The 27982-nt window shown below is 36.1% G+C and overlaps 1 protein-coding gene across 4 annotated transcripts in view; it reads right to left on the minus strand.

The window, feature by feature from the left end:
• Positions 1-27982, minus strand: part of CCSER1 (coiled-coil serine rich protein 1) — a 626451-nt gene that overhangs the window by 97935 nt on the left and 500534 nt on the right. Inside the window, exon 11 of one of the 4 annotated variants that reach the window (XM_048304325.1) lies at positions 1831-1878. The exons of the other annotated variants lie outside the window; for them this stretch is intronic. Within the exon in view, the coding sequence (XP_048160282.1) occupies positions 1853-1878 (26 nt within the window). The 3' untranslated portion in view covers positions 1831-1852. The remainder of the gene's footprint in view (positions 1-1830; positions 1879-27982) is intronic. 4 annotated transcript variants of the gene reach the window in all.

Below are 27982 nucleotides of genomic sequence, written 5' to 3' on the forward strand. Positions count from 1 at the left end.
CAGAGTATTACTTTAAAAAGAAGTACTTGCCACTTCCCTTTTCCTAATTTATTACCATTTTACAGTCTGAAGTTGTAGGGACAGACAAAAAACAACTAGTGTCCTAGCGATACCATATAGGACTACCTAAAAACAGAGGCCAGACAAAATTAAGAGAATAAAAAGCAGCTATATTTATTGAAGGGCCTTCAGGTACATTTGGGGCAGACAAAGCCCCCCAGGGGCTACACCCTAAAATGGATGACTGGTCACGGGTTTTCATACTTTTGTAAGTTTGGTCCATTTTCACATCAGGGGTTAATCCTCCAATTACAGCTTCAGGTAATGAAGTCTTTTACCCCAAGTTTGCTCTCCACTAACCCACTTCTGTTTACATTTCTCAGGGCCTGAGACAGTAAGGTGTCCTTGATTCTCAGGCTAGAGAGGAATTGTTCTGTCTGACCAAAATGGGAGAACAGTAGCTAACACAGTATAGGGAGTTTAGAGTTATACACTAAAGAATTGCAGGATTACAAATATATGAAAAATATAAAAACTAAAATCCTAAGGCATCACTAGCAAAAGAGGAACTTACACAGAAAGTTAACTGTGTTTACATTGGAAAATGGTTATGCTGTTGAAGTTGTTGAAGAGATACTGGATATCAGAATGAAAAAGCTGAGATATGACTAAAAAGCCTAGAAATAGTTGCTGTGTAATTTTCAAAACTTTCTTTTCTCATTCAGAAGAAGCTATAGCTTTAGGTACACTGCAGCTTAGAGAGCCATAAGGAGTGGAAGTTGATCCAAAATAAATATTAAATTTATTTATTTAGATAAATAAATAAAGGACTGGCAATAAATAAAGAAAGGACTGTTGTTAGAAATGGTGTTATGAGATGTGTCACCATCAGAAGCAATTGGGCTACATGCATTTTTACCAGTTTGGATTTGGTAATTTGCATTTAGAAAGAGCACTCGTTCCTTTTTATTTCTTGTAAGAAGAATGCTTAGAAAGACATGATTCATGTTCCACGTGTCTAGGTATAATAAATGTGCATAAGCTCATGAACTCACATTAATTACATTAATTTTAATCCCTGAAAAACAGGTTGTAGGACATGGTTTTCCATTATTGCTAAAAACAGTTTCTTGCAACAGCTCTTTAATGAAATTTTCTTCTGCCAAGTGCAAAGGTAATCAAGCTACAAGGCAGTGATGTTCAGAAACATCATTAGAAAGTTATAAAAATTTGCATGTAAATGAGCATCTTCACAATCTTACTACTTTCTCAAAAAACTCAGCTAGCCATGTAGCAATCTGCAAATAACATGTTTCTAAAGGCCACATAAACACTGAAGAATGACAGTTTAGATACAAAACTAGAACAATAAGGATTGACAAAAGCACTAATTTATCCATTTGTGTTTACCATTACAGAGGTGAAAACTACAGCTGAGAATCAAGATTTTAACATAAACCAATCACAACCAAAATAAAACATAACTGAACAATGCAGCTCAGGGATTTTACAAAAATAGAACTTCATAACAAATACTAATCTATTGAAAAGATTATAGATTCCAGGCCATAACCTGTGGACAACCAGAAACCTGTACAGGTTTTTTAGCCCTTAAGAAAAACAGTACCTCTTTGATCCAGAAAATTAAATTAAACTTTTTTTTAAAAAGAAAATAATGTAAAAAATCACTTTCCTGCAGCAATGTTATTTCATATCAAATGGGAAAGGAAGAGAGGAAGAAAAGAGGTTAACATAGGAGAAATTTGCTATGCACAACACTGACTAGGTTTGAGAACACAAAACCATGTTTTCTGACATGTGACACCATACCTGGTGACGTGGGAAATTGCCTTCACACGGTGGTAACAATTACACAGACTGTAATCAAGAATGCAGTGCATGACAATAGATGGATGGAAGGTAAAAAGAAAGAAAAAAAAGAGAGAAGGCATAAGAATGATATTCAAACACATGTAACACAAATGAACAACTAGAAAACTTCATGGACATAGCCCCCTCATGAAGTACCCTCTTCAACTCACTTCAGATCTCTAAACTGATCAACTTTACAGACCTCACCTTGATTTTTGCTTACTTTCTGCTTGTAGCTGCATTAAAGAAAGACTGGTCCTCTCTGAGTATAACATTTCAGTTGATACTACCCTCCATTATTAGAGTATTACAGACTGTGGAAACAAGTCCCACCACTGTCACCAGAGTGCAATTGGGGTTTTGTTGTTGAGCACCTTGACCTTACATGTTACATTAGGTTATGAACACATGAAGCGAGGTGTTTAACATCTTTTCAAACACTGGATAAAAATCATGATTAAATTACCAAAAGAAGAAGCATTTAAAATTTATCTTGATACATTCCAAAGAGGGTTAGATGGTTATAAAGAAGGTTATAAAAAGTACATATAAAAATATATAACAACCACCTCCACTGAAACTTCACCCTGTGACAGTATCTTCTGGTTTTTTATATATCCACAAGAAGAAACAAATGGGGAGGTAAGAGAAGGACAAATCCCACCAAGCTCTGACTCTCTGGTTCAGCAGGGTACCCATGGGGAGCTAAACAACATGGTGTGATCCATCTGCTGTCAGAAAGCCCAATCCAGGCATTATTTGACTTTCTGTGAATCTGGTTCCCCATCATTTTTTTTGTGCTGAGACACCACTTAGGAGGTTCCTGTTGTTTGTTCTTTCACTGATGTGCTTTGGGTCCCTCCTCCTGAACACGGCCATCACTTAACAGAAGGGAAGGAATATGCTGTGGTTTGGGGGAGCAGGGATGGATGGCAGCAAAGGGAGGGGACCTCTTTAATTCCTGTTGTCAACATTAAGCAGCAGCAAGACTGCTCACAACTCCCATGTTCAGCCTTTCAAGCAATACACGAGCAGAAAAATAAAAGTACAGATACCCTTAGACTAATCAGTCATTTATATCTAATGTTTTAATTACCTTGTTACACTAAAATTGGAATTACAAATTTCATCATACGTTGGTTCACTAATGGAATAGATTCTATTGCAAGATGTAATCACTGCTGAAAGCCATTCACAGACAGAGATACAAAAGAAAATACTACATAAGAATCTGCTGTTGTTACTTATTGTATCATTTGGGATTCTTTTCTTTCTGTAACAGTAAATAGCCAGGTTACTGACTGTGGGAGAAGGAAAGGGTAGCAGATTTAACTGCAATGCTCTCATGCATAGGCAGTGCTCGATATGAAAGAAACGGAGGGACTGCATTTCTAGATTCAACATTAGAAATAAGAAATACAGCTGTAAGGACTGGGCTAACATTATGGGGGTTTTTCAATTAGAATACAGGTTCATGAGAAATTAAAGATTTGGATTACTGAATCTTTGAATCTTTTGAAAAATCTTCTCTCATTCTGACAGTATCAATTTATTAGAAGACAATGGTACCTAAATTTAATAAGAATTTGCTCGTAAATGTACAAAAAGTGAAAATTTATTGAATTGGCACTTCTTTTTTTACCAATATTGTCTGCATGTCCTCTGCTAATATCACATTATTGAATATGTACACTAAACACATTGTATATGTTATATATTTTGTGCGTACACAGATCATGTTCATTTTCTGAACACTACCTAACCATGACAATTTGGAAATAAATGCAAAACCTAGTACATGAGTCTTCTATGATGAAAAGCAAAAGAACAAGTAATTAATTATAAACAATTCTATTTACTAAGAACTGAGTTTGCATTCACCTTATGCATTCTTTTATTTTTTTTTTTTTGGAAACATCAAGTTAAGTGCTCTTAGGGGTGTTGGTTTATATATTTGACTAGGGTAATTTGAAAAGCATACCATAAATAAAACTGAGAAATCAAATACAACTGAAGCAATCATATAATGAGGAAAAATAGCATAAATTTTTCCTTCTATTCAGTTGTCTGAGAAATAATTTATACTATATTTAAATTAATTTAAATTACCTTATAAATCAGCAATAATCAGATTATAGACTGAAATCCCATGTTTCAAAGCAAAATTTCTACATATCATGGAGGCAACTGATGGTTCAAAGTGAAATGTTGGAATCACTGCAAGCTAATTCTTTTATGCTACTGTTCTCCTTAGTGCACCATCACAGCTTTCAATTACTGAGAAAATACATCTAAAAATAAACCACAGAACTAAAACACAAAAAGTTATGTTCTAAAGTCACATATAAATCAAAGAAGTGAAAGCCATTGTAATAACATACGAAGTTCAAGGCACCAGGATGAAACAGCAATTGAATCCACTGATGCAGGCAGGAAAGTCACTGCGTTATCCCACCTCTTCCTAATGTTTTCATGAAAACTGGGACACTTTTCAGTAGTTTCAAATAGAAACTTTGCTAAAATTTTGATGGTAGGTCAGCAAAGCCATAGTCAACTGATAGAGGTTAAACACCTTCTACTACTAATTGGATACCACTAAGATCTGAAGGAAGACCCAAAACAAATGGTGTGTAACCAAACTGCCTGTAACTGAAACTAAAAATTATTGCCAAGACATCTGCTGAGGACAGATAACAAAGGCGACCCCGTGCCATGAATTAAAATAATCCTAAATGCAAAAGACTACCAGAATCGCAGTTCAAATTCAGTAAACTGCTGAATGCACATGGTCCTGCTGAAGCCACCCAAAGCTCTGCCACAGCTCACCCTGCTACCTTAACCACTGGGCTTCATTCCTGGAATTCCACAGGGAAACCCATGATAGTTTAAATACACATTCCATTCCTAGCCATTTGTTTCCACCTTACATTTTAATGCAATTAGATTGGACTGGGATATAATTTAGAGAAATGTCCATTAATTCCCCTACTCCTCCACCATTTGCATGGCAATCTATCTCATATTCCCAGTACTTTACTGATACTTTACTGATCTATCAGTACTTTAGAGGGGGTGGGTTTTGTCTGCTGTTGAAATTCACTCAAAGAGCTGTTGTGCCACTTATCACTGAGTTTGGTAGTCTGGAGGAAGACCTGGAAGGCATTTTCTTCTCTTTCATCATAGTCCTACGCAGTCTTGAGACAACCTGTTCTCACTGCTGATGTGGGAAGAGTTCACAGCTCTAAGATTTTAAAGCAAACACTGATATGAAAAGGTAGAAAATCCTGAGGTGGAAAAACCCCCTACAACTAAAAGAAAATCAAAACAACTAACCAAACTAAAAAAACCCAAAAAACCCTAAAAAACCCAATACCCAGAGGATCAGAGTAGAGCTACCCAGCAGCATGATCAACTCCAGGTGCAACTGTGGGACATTTCCCCACCTGCCTGGCCAACAGGGACTGAAAACAGTAGGAGACTGCTTTCTCTGAGGGTTGGTTTTTAGGTTTTGGTTGGTTGGTTGGGTTTTTTTGTGACATCCTTTCAGCTCATTCATTGCATCAAGTGGCAATTTCTTTCATTAATTTCTTCTGGGTACACTCTGTTATTCCAAATGTTATTCCCCTTCCCTTGCATTGATTCCCATGTGTTTGCCTACAGAGTTTATTCAGAATCCTTGTTACTACTGTCTCATACCGTGAACTATTCCCAGCAGAAAACATAAAATCTGGTTGCCTCAAAAGACTTGTTTCCTATTTTAGAAAGAAAATTTATTCTTTTCCATATTTTTTTCAGGCAATCTCCTTCATGAATATCATCAATACTACATTTCTTGGTATGTCTTTATTTGAAGGGTTCACAATTGTCTTATCTGTGTCTCTTTACTGGGGAAGAAAAATGTTTCTGTGTGAAAACATCCAATAACCACTTGGAAACTTTCCATAAGAATTGTTGCAAAATGAATGTTTATAAATACTTCCTTGATACACATAGATTTCCTGACACTTCATAATAAAACTCCAAATTGAAGACATAGCCCTAAGTAAATATCTAACATTTGGTAAAACATTTCATATTATCTCTCCAGTGGAGCACGTCTAATAAGTCTTTTGGCATGAAAGGGAATAGTTACAATAATTATTCCTACGATGGTTAACCAGCATGCAAGTACTGCACATTCAATATTTCAACAACAAATTTTATACGGCACAGTAAGAGAGAGAGAGATTTATAGGAAGACTGGAAAAGACTCACTTTAGTGAATTTTCATGGGGGTTAACTTCACATGTAGCAACAGCAAAGAAACTAGAGGTTAAGGAAGGGATTTGTGAGTTTGGCCTCGATGGAAGTTTTGAATGCTTGAGAGTGACAGGACACAATTTAGCAGGAACAGGCTCACAAGGATTTGTATTCAACCTTGAAACTGAGAATGAGACTTTTACATTTAATTCTCAAAGCAAGGGATCAAAGAGTCCAGTGCAGTAACTCCTCACATAAATCATGCTCGAGTACCTCACTCTATAAGTAGATATACTGATTTTAATTAATCAAGCCATTTATTTCAAGTCATTTTACTGACTAGAAAAAATCCTCCTTTCCAAACTCACTGAGTTCCTACTTTAATTTGCTTTTTTTTTCATAGAAGTAGGAGCACTTTGGGCATCAGAGATTCATGATACCCTTCAGCTATGCACAGTCTTGTCCTTGGCAAAACACAACAGCAAAACAACTCTCCTGCAAAACAGGAGTTGGGTGCCAGGTATTGTCAATAAATGGCAAGAGAAGAATACAAATATTGTCCTCTACACACTGTTTTGGCCAGTGCTCGGATATGACATCTTCTGCAAGGGCCTGTTGGAAGCCACAGAGTATTCTGACATTGGTGTGCTAAAACCATATCTGAAACTTAGTTTGCTTAACTGCTTTATCAATGTTACTCTGGGTTTTTTCTGGGCAAAGAACAAACTTCTTTCATTTCCTCTTGTAACATCAAGGCTGCTACCCAAATTCATTGGTACAAGGCTACAGCTATTCACGAGGATGAATTAGTTTTAAACAGACTTTTATAGAGATTTCATTTCATCAGAATTATCCCCTGCACCCACTTAGCAGTAGTACATACTTTTCAATTGAAATACTGTATCACTTCTCACCATATAAAACCTAAACTTGACAGCAACATAATTGCAAAATGCTATCTAATATTTCATGTTCTGCCAACCCAGAGGACAGACATGTAGAATCATATCTATCACTGGCCCATCCCAAACTGCTACTGTTATAATTTAAAAGAAAAAAAAAGCTATACCATCAAAAATACGACTGACTGAAGAAAAGAGGGCTAAGAAAATTGCCAGTATGATATGAAGCACAGCACATGCCAAAACCTCCTTACATTGAATGGGATTTGAATACCATTTCCTGCAGAAGCTCAGAATTTTACAGAGTGGCTAGACACTCATCAGTGTTAATTAAAACAAATTCTTTACAATTTTCAGCAATAAAAACGTGGAAAATCATTAAAGATGCAGTGAGGTACCCTCAATACCCTAAGCTAGAGCAGCAGTTACAAACTTAATATACTTGTGTCTCATACTAAGCTGCTCAGGGGAGAAATGGAAAACTGGAGGACAACAGATCTCTTCCAGCTTCCACACTGGTGTGGACCTAGTGCAGATCTACTTAGGAGAAACCTGAGGTTTGGTTGGTTTTTTTTAATGGACTCCAGAAGTTCATTAGAGCTTGTAGACCATTAGTTAACCACCTGTAAATATATAAAAAGAAACCAACTCTGTCCCATAGAAAAACGATCTCAAGTAATGGAAACACATTAAAAAAATAAAATGGTGGTGGTGAGAATGAGGAGAATAGAAAAATATCAAAAACTCCTCAATGATTATAGTGGGTATAGGATACTCCAGCACATCAGCCTGAACAAATGTGTGAACTTCTGAGAGATGACTTCAGTTCAAGCAAGGGACATTTGCCTGCTCCATACACTCAATGTCTTGAAGAATTGGTCCTTGAGGCACTTTTGTTTGTTTGCTCTACAGAAAAATCCTAATTGGGAGTGAATGACAAACTGGGGGCACAAGGGATCCTAATGGGTGAATTTTGTACATTTAACTTGTACAGTGTGTCTAAACATGCAGCTTGCAGCAATTATTTCATCAGGTTTAGTACAAGTCTTTTTTTTTTTTTTTGCAGTGCTAATGAGTGGATGTAAATCAAAAGATATTGCCTAGAAATTAAATGTGTCTCATGTTTCTCTCTGAGGGTACCAAGCAGACAAAAAACAAAAAGAAAAAAAAAAAAATCAATCTTGCTCAAAACATTTAGCTTAATTTATGTAATTCCTTCTGGAAAGGTTTCCCCTTCCCACACTTACTCATCTTTGCTATAGTTTACAATCCTACTTATGATTTTTAAGTTAAGAAAATTTGTCAGGATTTTTTGATATTGTATTGGTCATTGATCTTGCATTAATCATTTAGAATAAGGATGGTTATGCATAACTTACATAGTTCTGTGTTCTTTAATTGTATAAAAAAAAGAGAACAATAATATCAGAAAGAAAAGCAAGAGTGGTTAACTGGCAAAAGTGAAAAGATTTATTTTTGCAGGTATCTTCCAGAAGATCATAAAACAGCATAAGACTGAATGCTATTATTCAATTGCAAGATTCCAGTGTCATACATATATATTTTAAATAATTCCATAATTGCTGTAACATTTCAATTTACATGCACACACCCCATGTTCTCCTCAGAGGAGGTCAGAACATGACAATCAGCTAAATCTGTCAAACTGCATGGTCTTATGTACAACAGCATGCCCTCCTATTAGCTCAGTTATTTTACTGACCTAGAAAGTCATACTGGGCACCTTCATTTTTTTTTTTTTTTACTGAGATACGCACATACACATTCTTAGAATTTATCTTCCCTGTCTGAGCTTCAAGAAAGGTAATCTGGGTTTGCAAAGTCCTTTGAAGGCTAACTAGGATTTCACTTACTGAATAATAGGTGGCACATATTTGCAAAAATGCATGTGCAAACACTCTGAAAGATAGTCAAGTTTTTACTTCTAGTTTTCCTACTGAAAATCATCCAAGAATTATGGCAATATGTATACTGTGATTCGTACCATCTTGCTAATTCTTCTGTTCAGCCTCATGGCTAAGCAGAGAGTTTTCAACATGAAAGTTTGAGAAACTGGCAATGTCCAAGAGCTTGAACTAAATGTCATTTCCATCCTTGATGATGCTGTCAGTTTTATGAGCTGTGGCACACACAGAATATATTGTACACTTAGAGCATGCTCAGCGGTGTTATTTTAAAACCATGACAGATGTACAGCCCCAGCAGGATCTCACATTACAGAAGCCACAGCAACCCTGCCATACAGCTGATCCCTTTGTCCAAGCAGGCAGAGTATCACCCAGGAAAACCAAATGTCCAAATCCATAAAATTCTTCCATCTATTGAAGTTCCTAATGCATTCCAGCTCCATTTCGACACTTCAATCTGAAACTTTTAAGATCTTTATGAGACTGAGACAATTACTGGATATGCTTTTCATTTCTTGAGCACTCATCCTTAACAAGAGAAAGCACAGAGTAACACTGCCCCTTACGACAGAAGATGTGTCACTTCACTTGGCATGATGTGACTCATTTGCTGAATAGGTGTGGAGAGCTCTGAAGTTCACCACCTTCAGACCAGCTTGCTCTCACGCTTCTTCCTTCAGGCGCGTCCAGAAAAAAGCCAGCAAAAAAAGAAACAGAGTGGGAATCCACTCTTTGTATTTCCAACCAGAATTTGATGTAATCGAGTGCCAAGGGTGACAAATGAATAAAAGATGAACTGCTATAATTGAAAGAACATTATGGTAGGATCTTTAGTTAGCATCTTTCACACACATTTTCTTTTTTTTTTTTTTTTAAACTCATGCCATCCTTAAACAAGTTTTTTATATACCAAATTATACATCAAACAATAATCTATCTCCTGGTGAGAAAAAAGAAATTGTGCATCTATACCAAGCAAAAACTCTTATGAGAAGCAATCTAACCATCTGAAATGACAATTCTGTCATGAGAAAGTATCTGTTTGATGAGAAGGAATAATTCTTTTTGAGCATTTTTCCAATTTTTCTAACTCAAGCAGACTTTCTCTTTTGAACTGGCTTTTCACTTGTGGCGAAAAAATATCAACTGTCTTTGCAGGGTTATGAGGTAATTTTTTATTACAGTTCTTTTTTTTTTCTTTGCCTTCCACTGCTAGTTATATCATATATCAGATAGCCCCAGGGATGTCTGCTTACTTTTAAGAACTCATAAGAACATGAAGTTTTGAATTTCCTACAGAAACAGCAGGACTGGATAGGTATTTAAAGTTTCTTGTAGGTAGAAGGATAAAATATGCTTTTCCTCATGTCCCTCTTTCATGAGGGGGACACAAATACCCCTTATCACACCTGAGAGCTAGTGCAAGTATGAGCATCACTGACCTATCAAGAGTATCAGTGTTTAAGGAAAAAATCCAAAGAAAGCAGCTGTAATTGGAGCAGAGTTTTTCTTATAGTGTGGATTCCAGGATCAGGATATTTGGCTCTGCAGCCCACAGCCACAAACACCTTTTTAACCCTGCTGCAAAGCTCTTCCTCCAAGAAGGCAGCAAATTAGGCCAAGAATAACTTCAGTGAGAAGATGTTTTAGAGCCATGTTAGCATGTAATACACACAAACTTAAAGAAAATTTCACCAGAAGGAAAAGTCAAACAATTACTCTTGCAAATAGAAAAAATCACAAAATATTAATGTTCCATTGAACAACTGTTTCATAGAGTTGTGACTAATGAATAAACATCTCTGTTTTCCAAGATAAAAGTAATGGGTAATTTTCAAAGCCCCAGTATTCTAAGCTATTAATATTTAATTGTGATTTCAGCCTGTTTTTCTTGCTTAGGATCGAAAGAGAAACATAACAGTGCAAAGCACTAAGGATGTGTGGGCACATTATTCCTAGCAAAGAAAAAGTAATAAAAGAAGAAAGATCTGTGAATTGGCTCATGCATTAACCATAGAGAATGCTGGCAATGCAAGAAAGCAATGTTCAGTACAAAAAATGGGTGAGACCATGAGTCTGATTTGAGACATCACACTACAAGGCTGCACCACATGCTTTAATCTCTGCTTTTCTGCAGAATGCTAACAACTCTGAAAGCAACCTTGGCCAACAAAATACTTCTCTCTTGGTCCTTTGTCTGTCTCATAAAGTTGATGATAAAAGAGACTCTCTTCACTGGCCCCATATTTAAAAAGGCGGCATAAGAAGCAGCAGGGAGAATTAACTGAATAAAAAGATGGACAGTGTATCTAAAGCATCATTAATTCCTGTGGGCTGGTTTTGATGCTTTGTTGCTATAACATAACTCCACATTTTAGCAGATGAGCATGGTCCCACCCAGTACCTCAGAGTTAATGTGGTAGTGCATCCCAGTAAGCTCAGTTTCAAATATACATGGGGAATAGTTTATTCCTCAGAAAATGAGCACTGTCTTCCAATGAAAAGCAGTAGTAGGTCATGTACAAATCCCGTAGCCTTGCTTCTTTTTTTTTTTTTTAAATGCTATAGTGTTTAGACTCCCTCTGTTTTCATACAGATCACTAGGAAACAATTACTCTTAGGGCCTGAGAAAATAGCTGGACAGGACCACAACAGGCCAGTCAATAGCTTGGTGGATAAGCTTTCACTTTCCTCTCCAAGACATAGAAATGTAGTGTACACAAAATATTTGTGTGTAAAGTCATGGCTTCACTGTATCATGACCTACAGAACATCTGAAAAATCTTCTCCTCTGAAGTGGTTATGCCTCATAATAATGTAAAGGAGCTGGCAGGGAAGAAAGAAGCAATCAGGTGGATCAAAGGGACTTAAGGAGTACTTGATCACTCGTGAAACTGGTGTGTCAGTGAAATGAAATCAGGTTTCAGCAAATCAAGCTACTCTGAATATCTTCACAGTAAGAGCAATGACTCACCAAGACAACTGGCAGGTAAACTCTTGGTGTGTCTCTGAAAGCTGCCCTAAACACCCTGCACTGGTAGTTTCCATTTTCAACAAACCATTGATCTATTTGTTGTTGTTTCTCTTTTAATCAAAACTCACTGACATATATTGCTGCCTCTCCTATTTAAAATACTGAAAAGTGAATTGTACAAACAAAATATTATTTATATATAATAATATATATCATTAGCTCTAAAATGCTTAGACAGGCCAAATTCTATGAGCAAAACAGAGGGGAAGTTCTGGAATCAAAACTAAATGCTAAACATGCTTAAACAGCGTTTAAGTGTCTTAATATTTGAAGTCCAAACTGTAATTTTTAAAGTATCTTTCATTGTTAGTAAAACTAAGGATGAAAATGTTGGAACTTGAAATAATTTTTCAGATTTTACAAGTTGTATGAGAAGAAGCCTCAAAAGAGTAAGCTTCTGGAATTATTGTCTCTACCTTTCTTGGTATTTCACTTACATGATAAGTGCTCAGAATTGTAATTACTAATATTTTCCTTCCCTCAGGCGTATTCAAAATACCAACTTCCTGTGTGGCACCAGAGACAAGAAAAAATAAAAAAGCCCACTTCTGCATCTAAGGGAACTATACCAGATACAGGTCAGGGTTTTTGATGACACATAATGAAACAGCCATACACTGATAATATGTGGAGGAACAGCACTACTATGACCAGCCTTGCTTCTTTGTCCTGTGGTTACCACAACTTGCTTTTAAAAGTGATGGGGGGAAATTAAGAACCCTGTTGAACAGACATATACTTAGAAAACACACTCCATTATGGGTCTGAGATAATACAGATCTATCAAACTTTACAGCAGTGGGTTTATTCGAATTTGGTCAACGTAGCATAGAGAGTAGTAATGTCTGCTTTATGCTTTCCCACGGCGTTGTTCAAGACAGGAACAATGGAAGAAGACAATGGAATTGCAGTGTGTTTACATTAAGAAACATCAATGATAAGTTCAATTATCTGCAATCTGTAGTGCAAACATCTACTGACAACGGGCAGGAACTAACGGGGGTGATCTGCCCCTCCGAGAGGCGCAGTGTGCTGGTAGTTAATGCGCATGTTGTGCAAGCACGGAAAGAAAATGTTATTCAGTAATTTGGATATCGTGGGTGCAACTTAGATTATTTCAGTCGATGGCTTTTAGAGAGCCTATAATTATTTGCACAAAAACAGGAACAAAACCCCAATAAAAATGAGTGTGATAGAACTACAGGGAACCAAATAAAAAAGGTCACTAAATCCCTCACAAAAAGTAGTCAAGATATGAAGAAATATAGATATCTTGTACAGAATGCTTTTGCATTCCCGACTTATTTGTATAAGAATACATGAATATCTATAATCTTTTAAGGCTATTCAACCAAAAAGGTTATCGTTCAGGGCTTTTTTCATCCTGTATGGAAGGATTATTTATATTTCAAGATGCAAAACTCATTACAATAACTGCTTCTATCAGTAAGTTTGAAAGTAATTTATTACAGTAATTAATTAGTATTTTCAATATTTTATAAGAAATTTATTATACTCATCCTGATAATAATGGATTTTTTAACAAATCAAAGAAATGCTGTCACTGAAAACTATTGATTTGTAAATATAACCATTACTTTATCACATTACCTTCTGCATTCATGATGAAGTTATTACGTGGTTTTGAAATTGAATCTTGACCTAAAAAGTTCTCGACTTTCAGGCGAAAAGCTAAGCTGTTAGTACTTCTGCAAGGCTTGAATGTTCAGGTTGCAAAATTGAAATACACACTGCACTTTAGTATTTAGTTCATATTCAGAATTTGATTAGGGAGCTGGCAGTTCCTTTTTTTTTAATGGAAAGATTCTATCAAGTACTTCCAAGCCCATGCTCTTATTTTAAACAAATAACTAATGGATTTATGAAGAGTTGGACCAAAAATCACGAAATTATTCCTGGGGATTAATTAATCACAGCACAAATAGCAGAAGGCAAAATTTCCCAGCTGTATTCTTATGAAGAACTAAACCACTACATTCAGAAGTGATGATTATTCTAGTCTCAAACACACCAGGTGTTTCAAGACACATAGCTCCACTTGTGGAGAGAAAAAACAAGAAAGACTTAGTGTTTGATGACCATGAAGTAAAAGAAATGTAGTGCTCCTAATCTCCCCAGAAGCAGCAGTGAGGGCAGCAGCATCCCTGAAACCAACTTGTGTCAGGAGACACAAACACAGGCTCCGTTTGTATCTCTGAGAGCACTGTGTGGGGAGCAGAAACCAGCTCACGCCCCTCTTCTGGCACGGGGTAGTCCACCAGCTCACCTCCCTGCCCTTTCCTCTGTCTTGGTTGTATCTCAGGACTGACTTCAGCAAAAGTTAACTTCTGTTTCCTTGTGCTGCCTCTGAGAAACCTGGTCCTGGCACTCTTGGACCAATGTAAAAATTCAAGAGGCCTCTAATTTTTTATAAAAATATTGCAGCATCTTTCTTTTGTTTGATAAGGTACTACAGTTGAAATTAACTTAAAAAAGAAAGATGAGAAGTTTGTTTCTCATTGTTCATTATAATGCAGTATCTCATCCCCAAATTTTGTATTTCATTTTTGTAGTCAAACCTTTTTCATCTCTAACACTACCTCCACCTATAGTAAATTTGCTAGCAATGAAAAGCTTCTTCCAAAAGGCCACAATATTCTGAAAGTTAGAGACTACAAAATTATCATTACTTTATAACTATACAGGGCTGCACTCACTCCTTTGTGATTCAGACACAATCTTCCACATGCACGAAGACAGAGCCTCAAAGCGAGCCAGCTCAGCTCCAGGCCCTGACTACAACGTTTGGTCCTCCCGTATTCTTCCTTCGTGTCCAGGCAATGCCTGGCACTGTGAATATTAAAGTGCCTGTTACCATCACTTAACACTTTAACGCTCAATTGAACACGTTGATGAGCAGTATTCTTTCTGCACATGAACTGACCCAGCCACTGGGTTCCACAGCACCTTATCTCTCATCCTCCACGTGTGCTTTGCTTTATTCCCCAGATGCAATCGAATGATGAGGCTATAGCCTGTCTGGTAATAACTTTCTTCTCAAATTCTAGTCTCTAAGATGAGACATTTTCATAATGGGGTTAGGAAAACCATGAAACAAAGGAAACAATATTAGGGATGCTTTATACACACACACACATACTGTCTACACACGAAGGTGCAGAACTGCATCCTACAGCACAGCAGGAGCAGGGCACACAGCTATTCATTTGTCTCTCTCTGCTACAGATAGACTAATTGGATTAATACTGAGGGGTAAGGAATATCCTGAACTCTTCAGGCTTAACAACTTGGTAGAGATGCTTAATCCTTCACAGGAATTCCTCTGTGAAAGGGAGAAGTACAAATCATGTTACCCTGATCAGCCTAGAACAAAACATCCTTTTCCAATTAAGAGCACTTGCTGCATTCACCAGCTGAGAACTGATAAAAGCTACTACAAAATGGAAATCAAAATCCATATTTAACCCCCAGCTGTACAAACGAAAATTTGGTGGTGATGAAAAATAATGAAACTTCAAGTGCTATTTAGTTTTTTGTCACCCTACAGCTCAATCTAAAACCTGCAAATTATGTACTCTTATGCAAATAAACACACAATTAATATTGAGTACTTCTGGTCCTGGAAGTACTACATTCACCTATAAGGAAACAGATCACATTTTTAAAGAACTACCTGAATAACACAGAGGAATTTACTGTAATACACTGTTGGTGACTGTATATCCTGGATGACACTTACTATCCTCCTGCAGCACCTACAACAAAAGTCATTAAACAGGTACACCTAGCACTAGAAGATGATCAGTATTCAAAGAAATCTTCCCAGAGATTATTATCTTCTATAATTGAAGAAGTTCATTATCCTTACTAAGCTCACTATCAAAAATATCTTCAGTGAGAACCAACATGCCTTAGGAATAGTTTCATCGTGGGTGCTGCCTGTGTGTAAAACCATATGCGCATAGTTCGTTGACCCTTTTAATAAATGACTGGAGTAAATGCTTCCCAGATATTCTTTCCCTTTCTCCTACAAGGATCTGTTATATCTAGTAACACACAATCATAAAGTAATTATTTGCTTCTTTTCTCCATAGTGAATGAAACACGTATTATCTCCTCGTCTCTTTTCTCCTTACACACCATCCTACTGCACCCTCTTGCTACTACATCTTCTCTGCCTCAGAAGTATCAAGTTAGTGTTCCACTCACATAAACACATGAATGCACATCTGAAACTCTTAGCTGTTGGTTGTGATTTGAATTTTGCTGTGTCTGTGGAGCCTTTCATGGACTTAAAAAACTGTTGTTGAACATGATGCCACCTACGACACAGTACCTTGATTCAAACAGGGAATAAATGCTACTTCTCTTTTGCAGTCTCCCTTCAAGAACTAATATTAAATAAAGGTGTAATTTCAACGCTCACATTGCTATTTAAAAGGGCAAGCTCCCCTGAGAGATCATCTTTCTGTTTTTCAGGTTTAAAATCAATAGTGCCAGCAATCTGTATTGCTTTGCACAGATGAAGAACCCAGCAGTTTATCAAGTAAGTTCACTCCAGGATTCAATGATTGGCATTGACTTTGAAGCCTTTGAGCACTTAAGCAATGTTATCTGAGTATCACCTAATGCCTGTATTGTATCTGAACCCACAATTTTCTTGTATTAAAGTTCATATATCACATATAATGATGTTCCCCAGACACCAAGGTTTTCTAAATATAAAACAGAGCCATTTCTTCGGAGGCAGCTTAAAAAAAACAATAAAATGTGCTCCTTCAACATTTTTTTTTGCCTTTTACCCTATATTCTTCTCATATTATAGCTCTTACAAGAATGAAGGCAAACATGATCTTTTTATATAAGCAAATTATTCCAGGATCACCTCCTGAGAGATACTACCTCATGTGTGCTTCACTCAAAGGGAATGCTGTGAGAGATTTGGTAATTTATAATAAATAAATGGAACCTAAATCATTATGGATTCAATATAGCAGTATAGCCCAGATATTTTACAGTTTTTCATACAACTTGAAATAATACCTTGAGGATTTTCTGGTTTAAACAACAAATACATAAAATAAAATTAAAAACAACAAACCAAAGCAAATGGAAGAAAATAGATGAATGGTCAAAGTAATACTGTGTTTATGAGGTCTCTTATGTTTGAATAAACACGCATGTACTCCCTTTCTTGGGTTTTGCAGGGGGGAGGTGAAAAACAGTGCATATCTGAAAGTGAGGATACTACTGCTTAAAAAGACCTCTTAGAGGAAGGTAAGTGGAAGCTGGAAGGTGACTAAGCAGACAACCTATTTCTGATTTTGCTGGATTTGCCCTACACTCAGACATACAGAAGAACTTAAGAAAGAAAGCAAAGTGATTTGTAATAGCTCGCTGTTTGGTACAAAAATAAAAAGAATAAGATAATTTCCAGCCTGCAACTGTTACAATTAATCAGATGACTTGAAGTCAGTGAGCAAATAGTTAGTGCTGGTCTCAATGAGCCAGAATAGATCTGCACACAGGAATTAACACCCATCCAGACAAGTCCGAATAGTAGTAGTTGAGCATAAATAGTTGCTTAAGGTTTTGATATTTGCCTGGTGTCTCAATCTCAGAATACAGTCCTCCAAGCAATGCTCTGATCTCTAATTATAACAGTGGCAAGAAAGGTACTGATAGGGTTAAACAGGTTAAAATTATAGGTGAAAGTGTATTTCACAAATATTTATGTGGTGGAAAGATTTTACACTCTATTTACAGAGTAATAAAGGAATTCCTTAATTTTTATACATATTAGCATTCTGCATTCTTTAATACATTGCTGTGTACAACAGAAAGCTTGTCTTGAAATAAGTCACAGCAAGAAGAAGAACTTTCTTGAGAATATTAAGTCTCTGGCTTGAAAGTTATGTTGGATTACCAAGAAAACTAAAAACACAGAGTCCTCGGGTCAATTATTTAAGCTTCACTGACAAACAGAAATATTTTTTCCACCAAAGGCTTAAGTCAACTTTATAAAATTAGTTTAATTGGAATGCTCAATGTAAGATTTTGGTTTATATGATGTGACATGACTACTGCTAACACACAAATCATATGTGGGCTCTTTTCTCAGACAGATCTGCACCAAGGGTATGAAACATGGTCTTTCATCTTTTTTCTCCCTTTTCATCCCGTTAAAAGACTACAGGTTAATGTATGCTTAATGGCATCTGATTATATAGAGTGATTTATAAGGGAGTGGGAAACTACCAAAATTATTTCTGATCTCAACAGACTTTCCCAAAAAGTCATACAACTAGTCTCACTTTTTGGCCTGATCTAGGGCTGGACACAACCTAGTATGGTATACTGAAGGTGTGAAGACTCAAATATAATTATATCTGTTACATTATTTTAAATGTGTTACTCTTCATACTTCAAAGGAATTATTTACTTAATATAGGATTTGGTGAAGCTCTTCAACTATATCAGGACAAGAATACTTGTATCTCTCTTTCAATTTAGCAATTCACTGATCTGGGTAGAGAACAGTCCTTGCCCAATGCTGTCATTGCATAAACTGTGTACTAATAGCAATCCTATACATCATAATTTAATTAAAATCATAAGCTATCCCAAATTATAGGAAGATAACCATGTCTAATCACACTACCTATTATGAGCCACAGTGGGTCTTAAGAAGATAGGTAACTTCAAACCTGTGAAATATATGTTTATAAACGTCAAGCATTTCAAAATTACCCCCACAGATGCAAACAACCAAGGAAAAAATTTAACTGGCAAAAAAAAGCAAAAATAAACAATCCCCCAAAACTTAAAATGCTGGTAGAGCTAAAACCATTAATGTCAATGGACCAAATACTGAAATCATTGATACCAGTGGATCAGCATTCCCCTGTGCAGGTAAAGCAACAAAGTGAAGCGCTTAAATTTTCTCATTGAGAAATTTATAGTTTATAATTCTATTCACTTAAATGGACAATGACCAGACAAAACTCAAAGCAAAATTAAAATCTCCAAGGCTATCCAATAAAAAATAATAAGGAAAATTTAAGCTAAGTCTGGAAAAAAGCTCTTAATGTTTGCTTGAAGCACAAATAAGCATTTAATACTTTTGACATCAGGATCTCAAGGTGAAACCAGCATGCAAAATTTTGTAATGTGAATCACCCTGGAGCTTTTGCAAAGTATGTGTTGGAAATGGGATTGTAACAACTCTGTCTGGTTTTACAGATTTGCATTCTTATCACTGATTTCAACCGGGAGCATCAAACTACATGATGCATTTTGTGTTTTACTTCAGAGGTCTGATTGTGAACTATTCTGTTTACCTGATGGGACCTGCACTGTTTCCTTGGCAGTGGCTGATTCCAGGGGAGCCAAAAGGCCATTCTGCACCACAAACTTGTACTACAGCTGTACTGTCCTCAAGGAAATCATTCAAGGAATCAGAGGAGTCCCTCTGCTGCCACTGATGCTTCTCCACCAAACATTAATAAAAACAGAATAGGGGAAACACAAGGTACCTGTGGTGGGACTCCACATCATCAGCAACGACAAGGACTTACACAGATCATGGTTTAGGTAATACTCAGTTCATATTATTTAGACTAAGGAAGGACAAGGCTTGACATGTCACTGAGTCATGACTCCTTTCATGCCTTTCCAAAGGCTTGTGGATTTTTTTGCAGCACAAGACTTGGCTACCTTAATCTGAATGGGCTAGAAACAGCTTTGTAGATTCATTTGGCATTTCACTTCAAATCAGCACAGGAAAGTGCAGTAACTTCCCTTTGCAGCTGAAGCTAGCACTAGACCTCATACCTGCTAAGAGCCACATTTGGATGGTGAGGGTCAGCATATGCAGCGCCCTTAGTGGGATCAGAATGTTAATTGCTACATGCTCAAATTATTTGCTTTGAGCTGCTTTAAATACATCATCCATCAAAGATAAATTACGGTATTTGAATTGCCTTCCGCCTGTTGTTTTTCAAAGGAAAAAGAATTCCAAATCAGTCTTCAAATAGTTTGTAACTAAATAAGCAATATGAAGAATTACTTCATATTTGTCTTTATTTTCCACCTAATTCAGAATCAGGGCAACTGCTTAAACATTATACCTAATAAACTGCAACAATATAGCACCTCATCCTGTAATTGTTTAGTTAGGTATTTTTAGGGAATGCTTGTTCCATGTCATTATAAATCCATTAGGAAAAAAAACCATCTTCCTGCAGTGGTTGCTTTTGTAATAGCTCAGTGTAAAAGTGAATGCTGAATCTGGAGTGAGGCATCCTGTGCTTACGGCCATGAAACACACGTTTGGCACACAGAAGTACTCAGACTCAGTAATTTTCCTTCAAATTAATTTGCAGACAAATTAATACTGCAGGGTATTTTCCACATTATTGTTTCATTCCATATGACTTATTGCACAAATTGCATTTAAATTTTAGCACTGAAGTAAAAGTGAACTGTAAAATGTCCAGATGTGATTCCTGCTTTAGTCTTGTGTTTGACAATTCATTTAAAAATATCTGAAGTATTTATAGTACCATAAACATAATATTTAATATCATACTCAATAAATAATAAAAGATACTGTCTTTGCATCCAAAGACAGATTCTACTTCACAAAGATGAGTAGAGAAATAATTTTTCAAATTATGAGACCCATGCTCATACTTGACCTGGTCAGCTAAATGAAATTATTGCATCCTCAAAGCTTTCAGGAAAGCAACAGCTCTGTTACTCCTAACAGAACATTTGACTCTGCAACTTGCTGGCAAGTTTCACAGCTGGATATGAGATCTTCCAAGGTTTTTTAAGTGTTTTATAAATTAATAAAACTCCTTCACTGTAACATGAAGTGCCTAAATGCCCTGATCCTCTTGCTGTGTGGTTAGTGCTGAGGCAAGAGAACAGCCACGGGGTAGCAACACCTCCACCCTTGCTCCAAGAACACAGAACCATTTAGTCCTATACAGGAAAAGTCTCACTTTCTCCTATTCACACACCTGAATCATTAACTCCTGCCATGTGAGACAAAAGAAGACCAAAAGAAGAATGGGGGGATTATGAGCTGTCTTTCATGTTATGTTAAAGGACAGCCATACCTAGGCTTTGTTTTAATTCAAACAGCTTACGTAAGTGGCTCTTGTTTCATAAGGTTAGATAAAATTTTCAACTTACAAACAATCAGTGCAGCTGAAAGACAAAACTAAAGGGGTTTACAGTTATGTGAAAGCAGGCCCAGCTTTATAATCTTTTGTATAGTCCAAATAATTGTCATTCTTTGAAATTTTCCAGCCAAGGAATGTGAACAGACCAACAGAAATCTTTAGGTGAATCCAGTCAGTATATGCTCACTGCTCATTGCCCAAGAAAGGGTTCACATAGTCAATGAAGCTAAACTAACAGCTAGACTGCAAGTAAAACTAATACAATCACAAACCGGTAGGCAAGACCATCATCCATGTGCAGACATCACCATACATGCCACAGTTGAGGGCAACCAAACAAGGCGAAGTGACAGAGATCTCCATGCAAGCTCAGAGCTTATCACCTGGGAACTCTGCCTTCTCAAGACCAGCCCTGGACACCAGCAAAAAATGAAAGAAAAAAACCAAAACTGTTTGGCCTCAACTTGTGTTTTTTTCATGGGAAGACTCCTTAACCCTTTCTAATGAATATTAGAAATAGCGTATATTATACTGATTATAATTCATTCAGGTAGGAGCGAGTAGCTGCACATGGCCAAATTAGCCAAAACCCAAATAAATTTGAACTTCAAAATCTCTCCAAGCCCCAGTGAAAAAAAATCACAACACACTGAACATCTCTGTCAAAGTTTTATCTACAAAAGCATTAGCTCGGAGTGGAAATTCAGACACAAACTGTAAGCATGTGAGGGTTACAAAACCATGCCTACTGACAAGTACAGAGCAAGTTGATCCCACAGTAGTATTGTCTCTTTTCTCAACCTCCACAGATTTTTATTTCTTTTTGAAAAAACCACTATGAATAAATAGAATAATAAGGCTTTTCACACCAGGAACTATTTTTGATGTTATAAGAGATACAATACAGCCAGCAAGAACTGGTTGTGTTCAAAGGACAGCCCAGAAGCAGGCAGGGACACATGGTGACACTGGAACAGTAGGGATTGTTCTGTACATAAACCCATGACAAGTGCAAGCTGATCCAGCCTTGGTCTTCCTGGGAGAAATACACAAGGACATGAACTCATGCTTCTGGACTGTTTCTGTGTCTAGCTAGTGAATCACACCTTTGTACCACTGCCTCTGCTTGCCTCCCAAACACCTCTGCATGCATGATGGCATTTTGCTTGTTTGGAGTCATGCTTCAGTTAGCTTAAGTGCCTGATCCCGAAATTTCAATGTCTGAGCCTACATATAAAAACTAAATATAAGCAGCTCAGGGGTAATGATGATAATCCGATGAGTAAAATAGTCAATGCTAGCATGAGGCCAACTTCATGCATATACTCACTAGCCTAACCAATAATGGTCTCCGTTAACTCTTCCTATGGTTCTTACCTGTAAAACCATGGCATACTGCATCCTTTTGCTAGAGAAGGACAGGGGACCTTTATGACTTACACAATAAAAGTCATGGAGCATTTCTACTTTCTGGTTTGCTAGCCCAGGTCCAGAGTCATTCCCAGAGAGCTGGCAGGAGACTGTGGCAGAGGTATGACAGACTCCACAAGGGAAACTGAACAATTCTTTCCACTTGGGAATTACCAGTGGGTTTCTTCAGCTATACTGTTAGTACAGAGGATAAGATTTTTCACTGCCAAAACATGTAATTTTAAAGTAAGTAATAAAACCCCCATGTATCTTTATTATCTATGGTAGAGTTCACTTTTACTATGTTCATTTTTTCATCTCTTTTCTTTGGTCTTTTAAAACCCCAAAGACCTGATATACAGGGAAATGTCAACAATATTACTTATTTTTTAAATAAAATTCTGGAAGAAGCAAAATTCATATAATATGCTATTCTAACAACCAAACTGAGGCAATTATTAGCATGTTGAAGAGAAGGAATGTAAAAATTATTATTGCTTTATAGAAAAGCTTAACGAGGTTTTCTATACTGCTTTTATTGTATTTTCTTATAACAAATGCTTGAAATAGTTTCCTGAAAACATTCAGCAGATATTTATTTCCCAACAATAGATGACTCTAACAAGGCATATAAAAGCCTCTCATTCTTTTCCTGTGTGTTTGAACTTCAGCAGCATGACCAAATGACAATAATGAATTGAATTTTCTATGAAAGCAAAGCAGAAGATACTTTGCAGATGTTAGAAATGAATGGATGAAAAGGAGGCAAATCTTCTTAGAAAAATAACTGGACAAGGAATAAATTGAGGTGATATTGAAAGTATTATATATTATGCTACTTAAAACTGTATGATGCCAAATGTTTATTTTTAGCAAACCATACCACATTAATTGTATTTACAGTTTGTATGGATGAACTTGATAAATACCCATAGATAATTCCAGCATTAGCAATGTCTTGCTCCATCACATTAAAAAAAAAGTAATTCTAATTAATGGTCTACGAAGCATATAAAATCCATGGTGTTTATGGGAAAACAACAGAGTGGATCGTTTGTGTAGCTTCTCTCTAGAAAGGTACAGACTGTCTCTTGTCTGTGAGGAAGAGAACAGCAAAAGGGTGCATTCATACATGCTTGTATGACACAGAGAAATGGTGAATATTTTTACTCCAACATTTAACTCTCTTTAACCATCTGAAGCAAAATGTCTGTTGGTTTGCTTTTTCCACTACTAATAAAATGCAAAAGAGATTGCAATAATAACACTTGCAAAATCTCAGAAGGGAAATCTGGGACAAAAAGTCATGCTATGTTGATTAAAGGCAGTGCTTTTTTAATCTATTCAGTGGATTTAAATACAATACAGAAAACTGTTAAATGGTTCAATAGCTGTATCAGAAGAATAACAAATGCCATTGTTTATTATTCAGCCTATACACATCTGTAGCAATGCCAAGCAAAACACATTCATGATATCTCTGGTCACATATGCAACAAACAGCAGTGTGGCAGGAAGTGTAGTTCCACAGAATTTCCCCACTGCATTTAATGCAAGCTAATGGCAATGGCTTGGGAACTTTTTAATACTGACTTGCCTGTTAAGCCTTTCAGTAATTTAAATAACCATCTTCAGCAGTCCCAAATTTCATTAATATTCTGAAGACAGAACTACTGACCGAAACAAAGAATACAACAGTTTTTCATTTGACTACATATGAAAGAAAAGCACTATCCATTACAATGATTAATCAAAAAAGCAAATGCAGTCTCCATAATTTTAAGTGCTGAATGTCACCCAAGGTAACTAAAATACAAGTGTCTAGCCTGTAAGTCATCATAAAATGATTTTGTAACTCCTCACATCTTGGAATAACTTTTTTTCATGACTGCACATACTCTAAATCAGAAAAACATGGGTAAATATGTTCCTTAGTTTTAATTCTGCCTGAGACTGCTTTGCTCAAGTCTGCTCCAGCATCAATGAGAAGACTGGTATCTGAAGCCATGAAGTCTCCGACACTCAAAGGTCCTGAGAAAGTCTTTTAGCTGCAGGTTTCACATTTTCTGAGATGAATGTTCACTGTTCACATTCATTCTATCACATCCTTTCTCTATCAGTTTCTTTCACTGGAAGCCTTATTTCGAATTGCTATGTACTCTTCTACCCTATTACTCTCATTAATGACATAAAGCAAGTAATTTTTCTTCATTTTCCTGACTCTTTTCTTATATAAACATCTGATAACTATGTGATCAACAGAATATTTACAAAAAAATGAACAACTAAGCAGGTAGTAGGAAAAATTTTTCACAACAAAATTTATCAATAGGCAATCTGAAAGTACATATCACTATTATTGTAGCACAGTAGATGGTCATTGGGGAAAGGGAAGGATTTTTCTGTGTGTGTGGAAAAGTCCAGGAACAGCAGTGCTATTACAGTGGGCAAAGGGGAAGCACTGAATGATGGAAATTACTCCACCGACAAAGCATAAGTTATCGTATGGCTACACTGATAAGTCATTGCAGTTCAAATATAGATCTAAAAAAAAAAAGAAAAAAAATCACTGTCAGATTTTAGACAATTGACTGATCAGAAATAGGATTACTTTGAGATGTAATTTATTCAGAATAAATGAAACTCTGAGTTTACTCCTGAAGGAGATCTATCGACGATTCAATTTCATTACTCAAAATTCAGTTAAGCGAATAAGGGACTCTTCAGTTTGATGCCTGACTTAAAGTGATCAGATCAATCAGAAATATTTTGTTAGGCCTAAAATTAAATATTACTTTAATTGAAGAATTATTTACTGTGTTAACCTTATTTTTAGAATTAAAAAATGCACCACCACTTGGAAAAGTCAATCTCATTGGGAAAACTTGAAAGCAATCATTAGCCACTTAAAAAGATAAATTACCAGGTTTAGTAGCTAAAGTTTCTTAGATTAACTGCACATGAATTGGAAAACAGACTATAAACTTGAAAGAAAGATGCAGCTTCAGAGACTGCGCATTTTTTCCCTTCTTTCCATCCACAGAAGCGCTTCCCAAATTAGAGAGTCAGAGAAGCCTTGGCTGGAAGGGGTTTCTGGACATTATCCTTCACTGCCTTCTGTTGGTGACAGACACAAATTCCAGCACTAGAGATAAGGAATTGTCAATTCCCTGTTCATGGACAAGTTTAATGAATTTCTGTAGAAAATATAAAGCTCAGTCTTCAGGAAAGGAGTTATTTTAATTACATATTTTTCTCTGAGATCCTAGAGGGGAAGAGATCCTACAGACTTTCTTCCATTTTGTATTGACCACAAACAGGGCAACCACAGAAATTACTAATAAAAATGAAAAAAAAACCCCTTAGCATGTAAATGTCATCTGTTAGAAACTGCCATTTCTGCTAATTTTCATGGGAAGAGAGAGTTTACAAACCCCCAAAATATTAAAGGGTTTCATACAGAAATTACTTCAAAATACATTTTTACTAATGAACGATATTTTATAGAGGTTTTGAAGGGAAAATTTTCAGAAACATTCAATTACAGGAACTTGAGGCAGCTCAAGAAGCCCAGAGAATGCTTTATTTTTAGAATCTCCTAGTGGTTTAAAATTTATTCAGCAAGAGCCTACCTAATTTCAATAGATTACCTCAGTTTCCATCTTTTAACTTTCAAAATAAGTGCAAAACAATGCATCTCATTTTTACACACTATAAATGGCAGCAAAAGCAAAGACAAAAACCAGAAAACAATTCTTCAAGCTCATGGCTTCCATACTCTACTTTTCCTTGATTGAGGTGTAATCAAGTCCATGAATTCAAAGCATGACAAGAAGAAGTGATTATGCCTGAATTTAGTGAGTCTCGCCCTGATAGACTATTTATTTGGAAGATGAAAAACTAATTTTTTTAAGGGCTATTCTATTTAAAGAGGACACAGTATCTGATTTTTAATCAAATTATGACTATGGTATTTTTTGCATGTTCAGTGATAAGACAGCCAAGAATGCCACAGAAAGACAACAACAACGTATTTGTTTTCTTTTTCCATAGTCAGATGAAGTATGCAAACCAAACTGGCTTTTAATGCACCACTGTACATTGCAGTCCAATAAATTCTACTCTCCCTCATCAAGCATGAACCGATGAATAACAAAATTATCCTTCTTTTCAATCATGGAATGAAGAAACAAAGGCAAATAAAAACCACATGTTAAGCTATCACATAAAAACTTCCTATTTCTATTTTACATCTTCTATGTAAGTTCTATGATTTTTATGAGTGGGTTCCAAATTTGCTAAATGAAATCTCCAGTCGTCAATGTTTTAAAATAATCACTTTTTAAAAATTTTCATTGTGCTGATGTTTGTTTCCATGGAAACAGGAATGAAAGCAGAAGCTGCTGTTAAAAGAATTAGAATTCTCTCCCACAAATTAAAGACTTAAAAATAATAATATATTAATAAAACAATTCTCAGAATATATATTTTCTCATTTTGCCAAAGCAGAGTATGATCTTACATTCAGTGGAGTTAATAGGGCTATAACTTTTGATTACATTACAGTAAGCCTAAATCACCAAGAACATATTACTGAGTTAAAAAACCTGATGAAAAGCTTATTCAGTTAAATAGATAATTTTCTGATGAATTTTTAAATCGAATTTAGCAGTTGACTGTCAGATCAGGCGTTTTTTTCAAACAGTACAATAAAGAATTATGAGCCAAAACCAAACCAATAGATACTAAGGATTATTACTATTTACATAATTTATTTCTAATACTGTTGTTTAATTTTCTTGAAAGTGAATTACTTCCATTAAAACCTGACTGGAAGTTTTTTTACAATTAGTCAGATACAGTTCTATGCTCTAGCCAAACAGCAATGGAATCTGTGGACATCCTAGCTGCATATATCTGAACTTAATGTTCTACAGCATTTTCTTAGTCAGATGTTCAGTCTGGAGAACTCACATCTGGCCCATGGTTGGAAGGAGAGTTTTGCACCCTTCTGTGAGGGTAAAACCTCCTCATAAATCTCAAAATACACTGACCTATTTTCCTATGCTTACAATTTTTAACCTACATAGAAGAGAATGCTGATAGATAAACCTTTATTACCACGCTATGACTTTACAAACATGCAGGTATTTTTAATATGCTTTTATAAAGCATCCTTTTATCCAAACTACTATTTACATCACAGCTCCATAAATTTTGATCAAGTCTACAAGAAAATGACTGCCAGTAGTTTTTCCTAAGAGACTCTATTTTCACTAGTATGCTAGCCTATTCACTATGAATTTCGCTAAAATTCTGAAATAAATCATCTTAAATCTTTTCATTCACAACTCATACATTTACCACAACCACCTTGGGTTTTAC

Source organism: Corvus hawaiiensis, chromosome 5 (assembly GCF_020740725.1).
Source record: "Corvus hawaiiensis isolate bCorHaw1 chromosome 5, bCorHaw1.pri.cur, whole genome shotgun sequence".
Classification (NCBI taxonomy): Eukaryota; Metazoa; Chordata; class Aves; order Passeriformes; family Corvidae; genus Corvus; species Corvus hawaiiensis.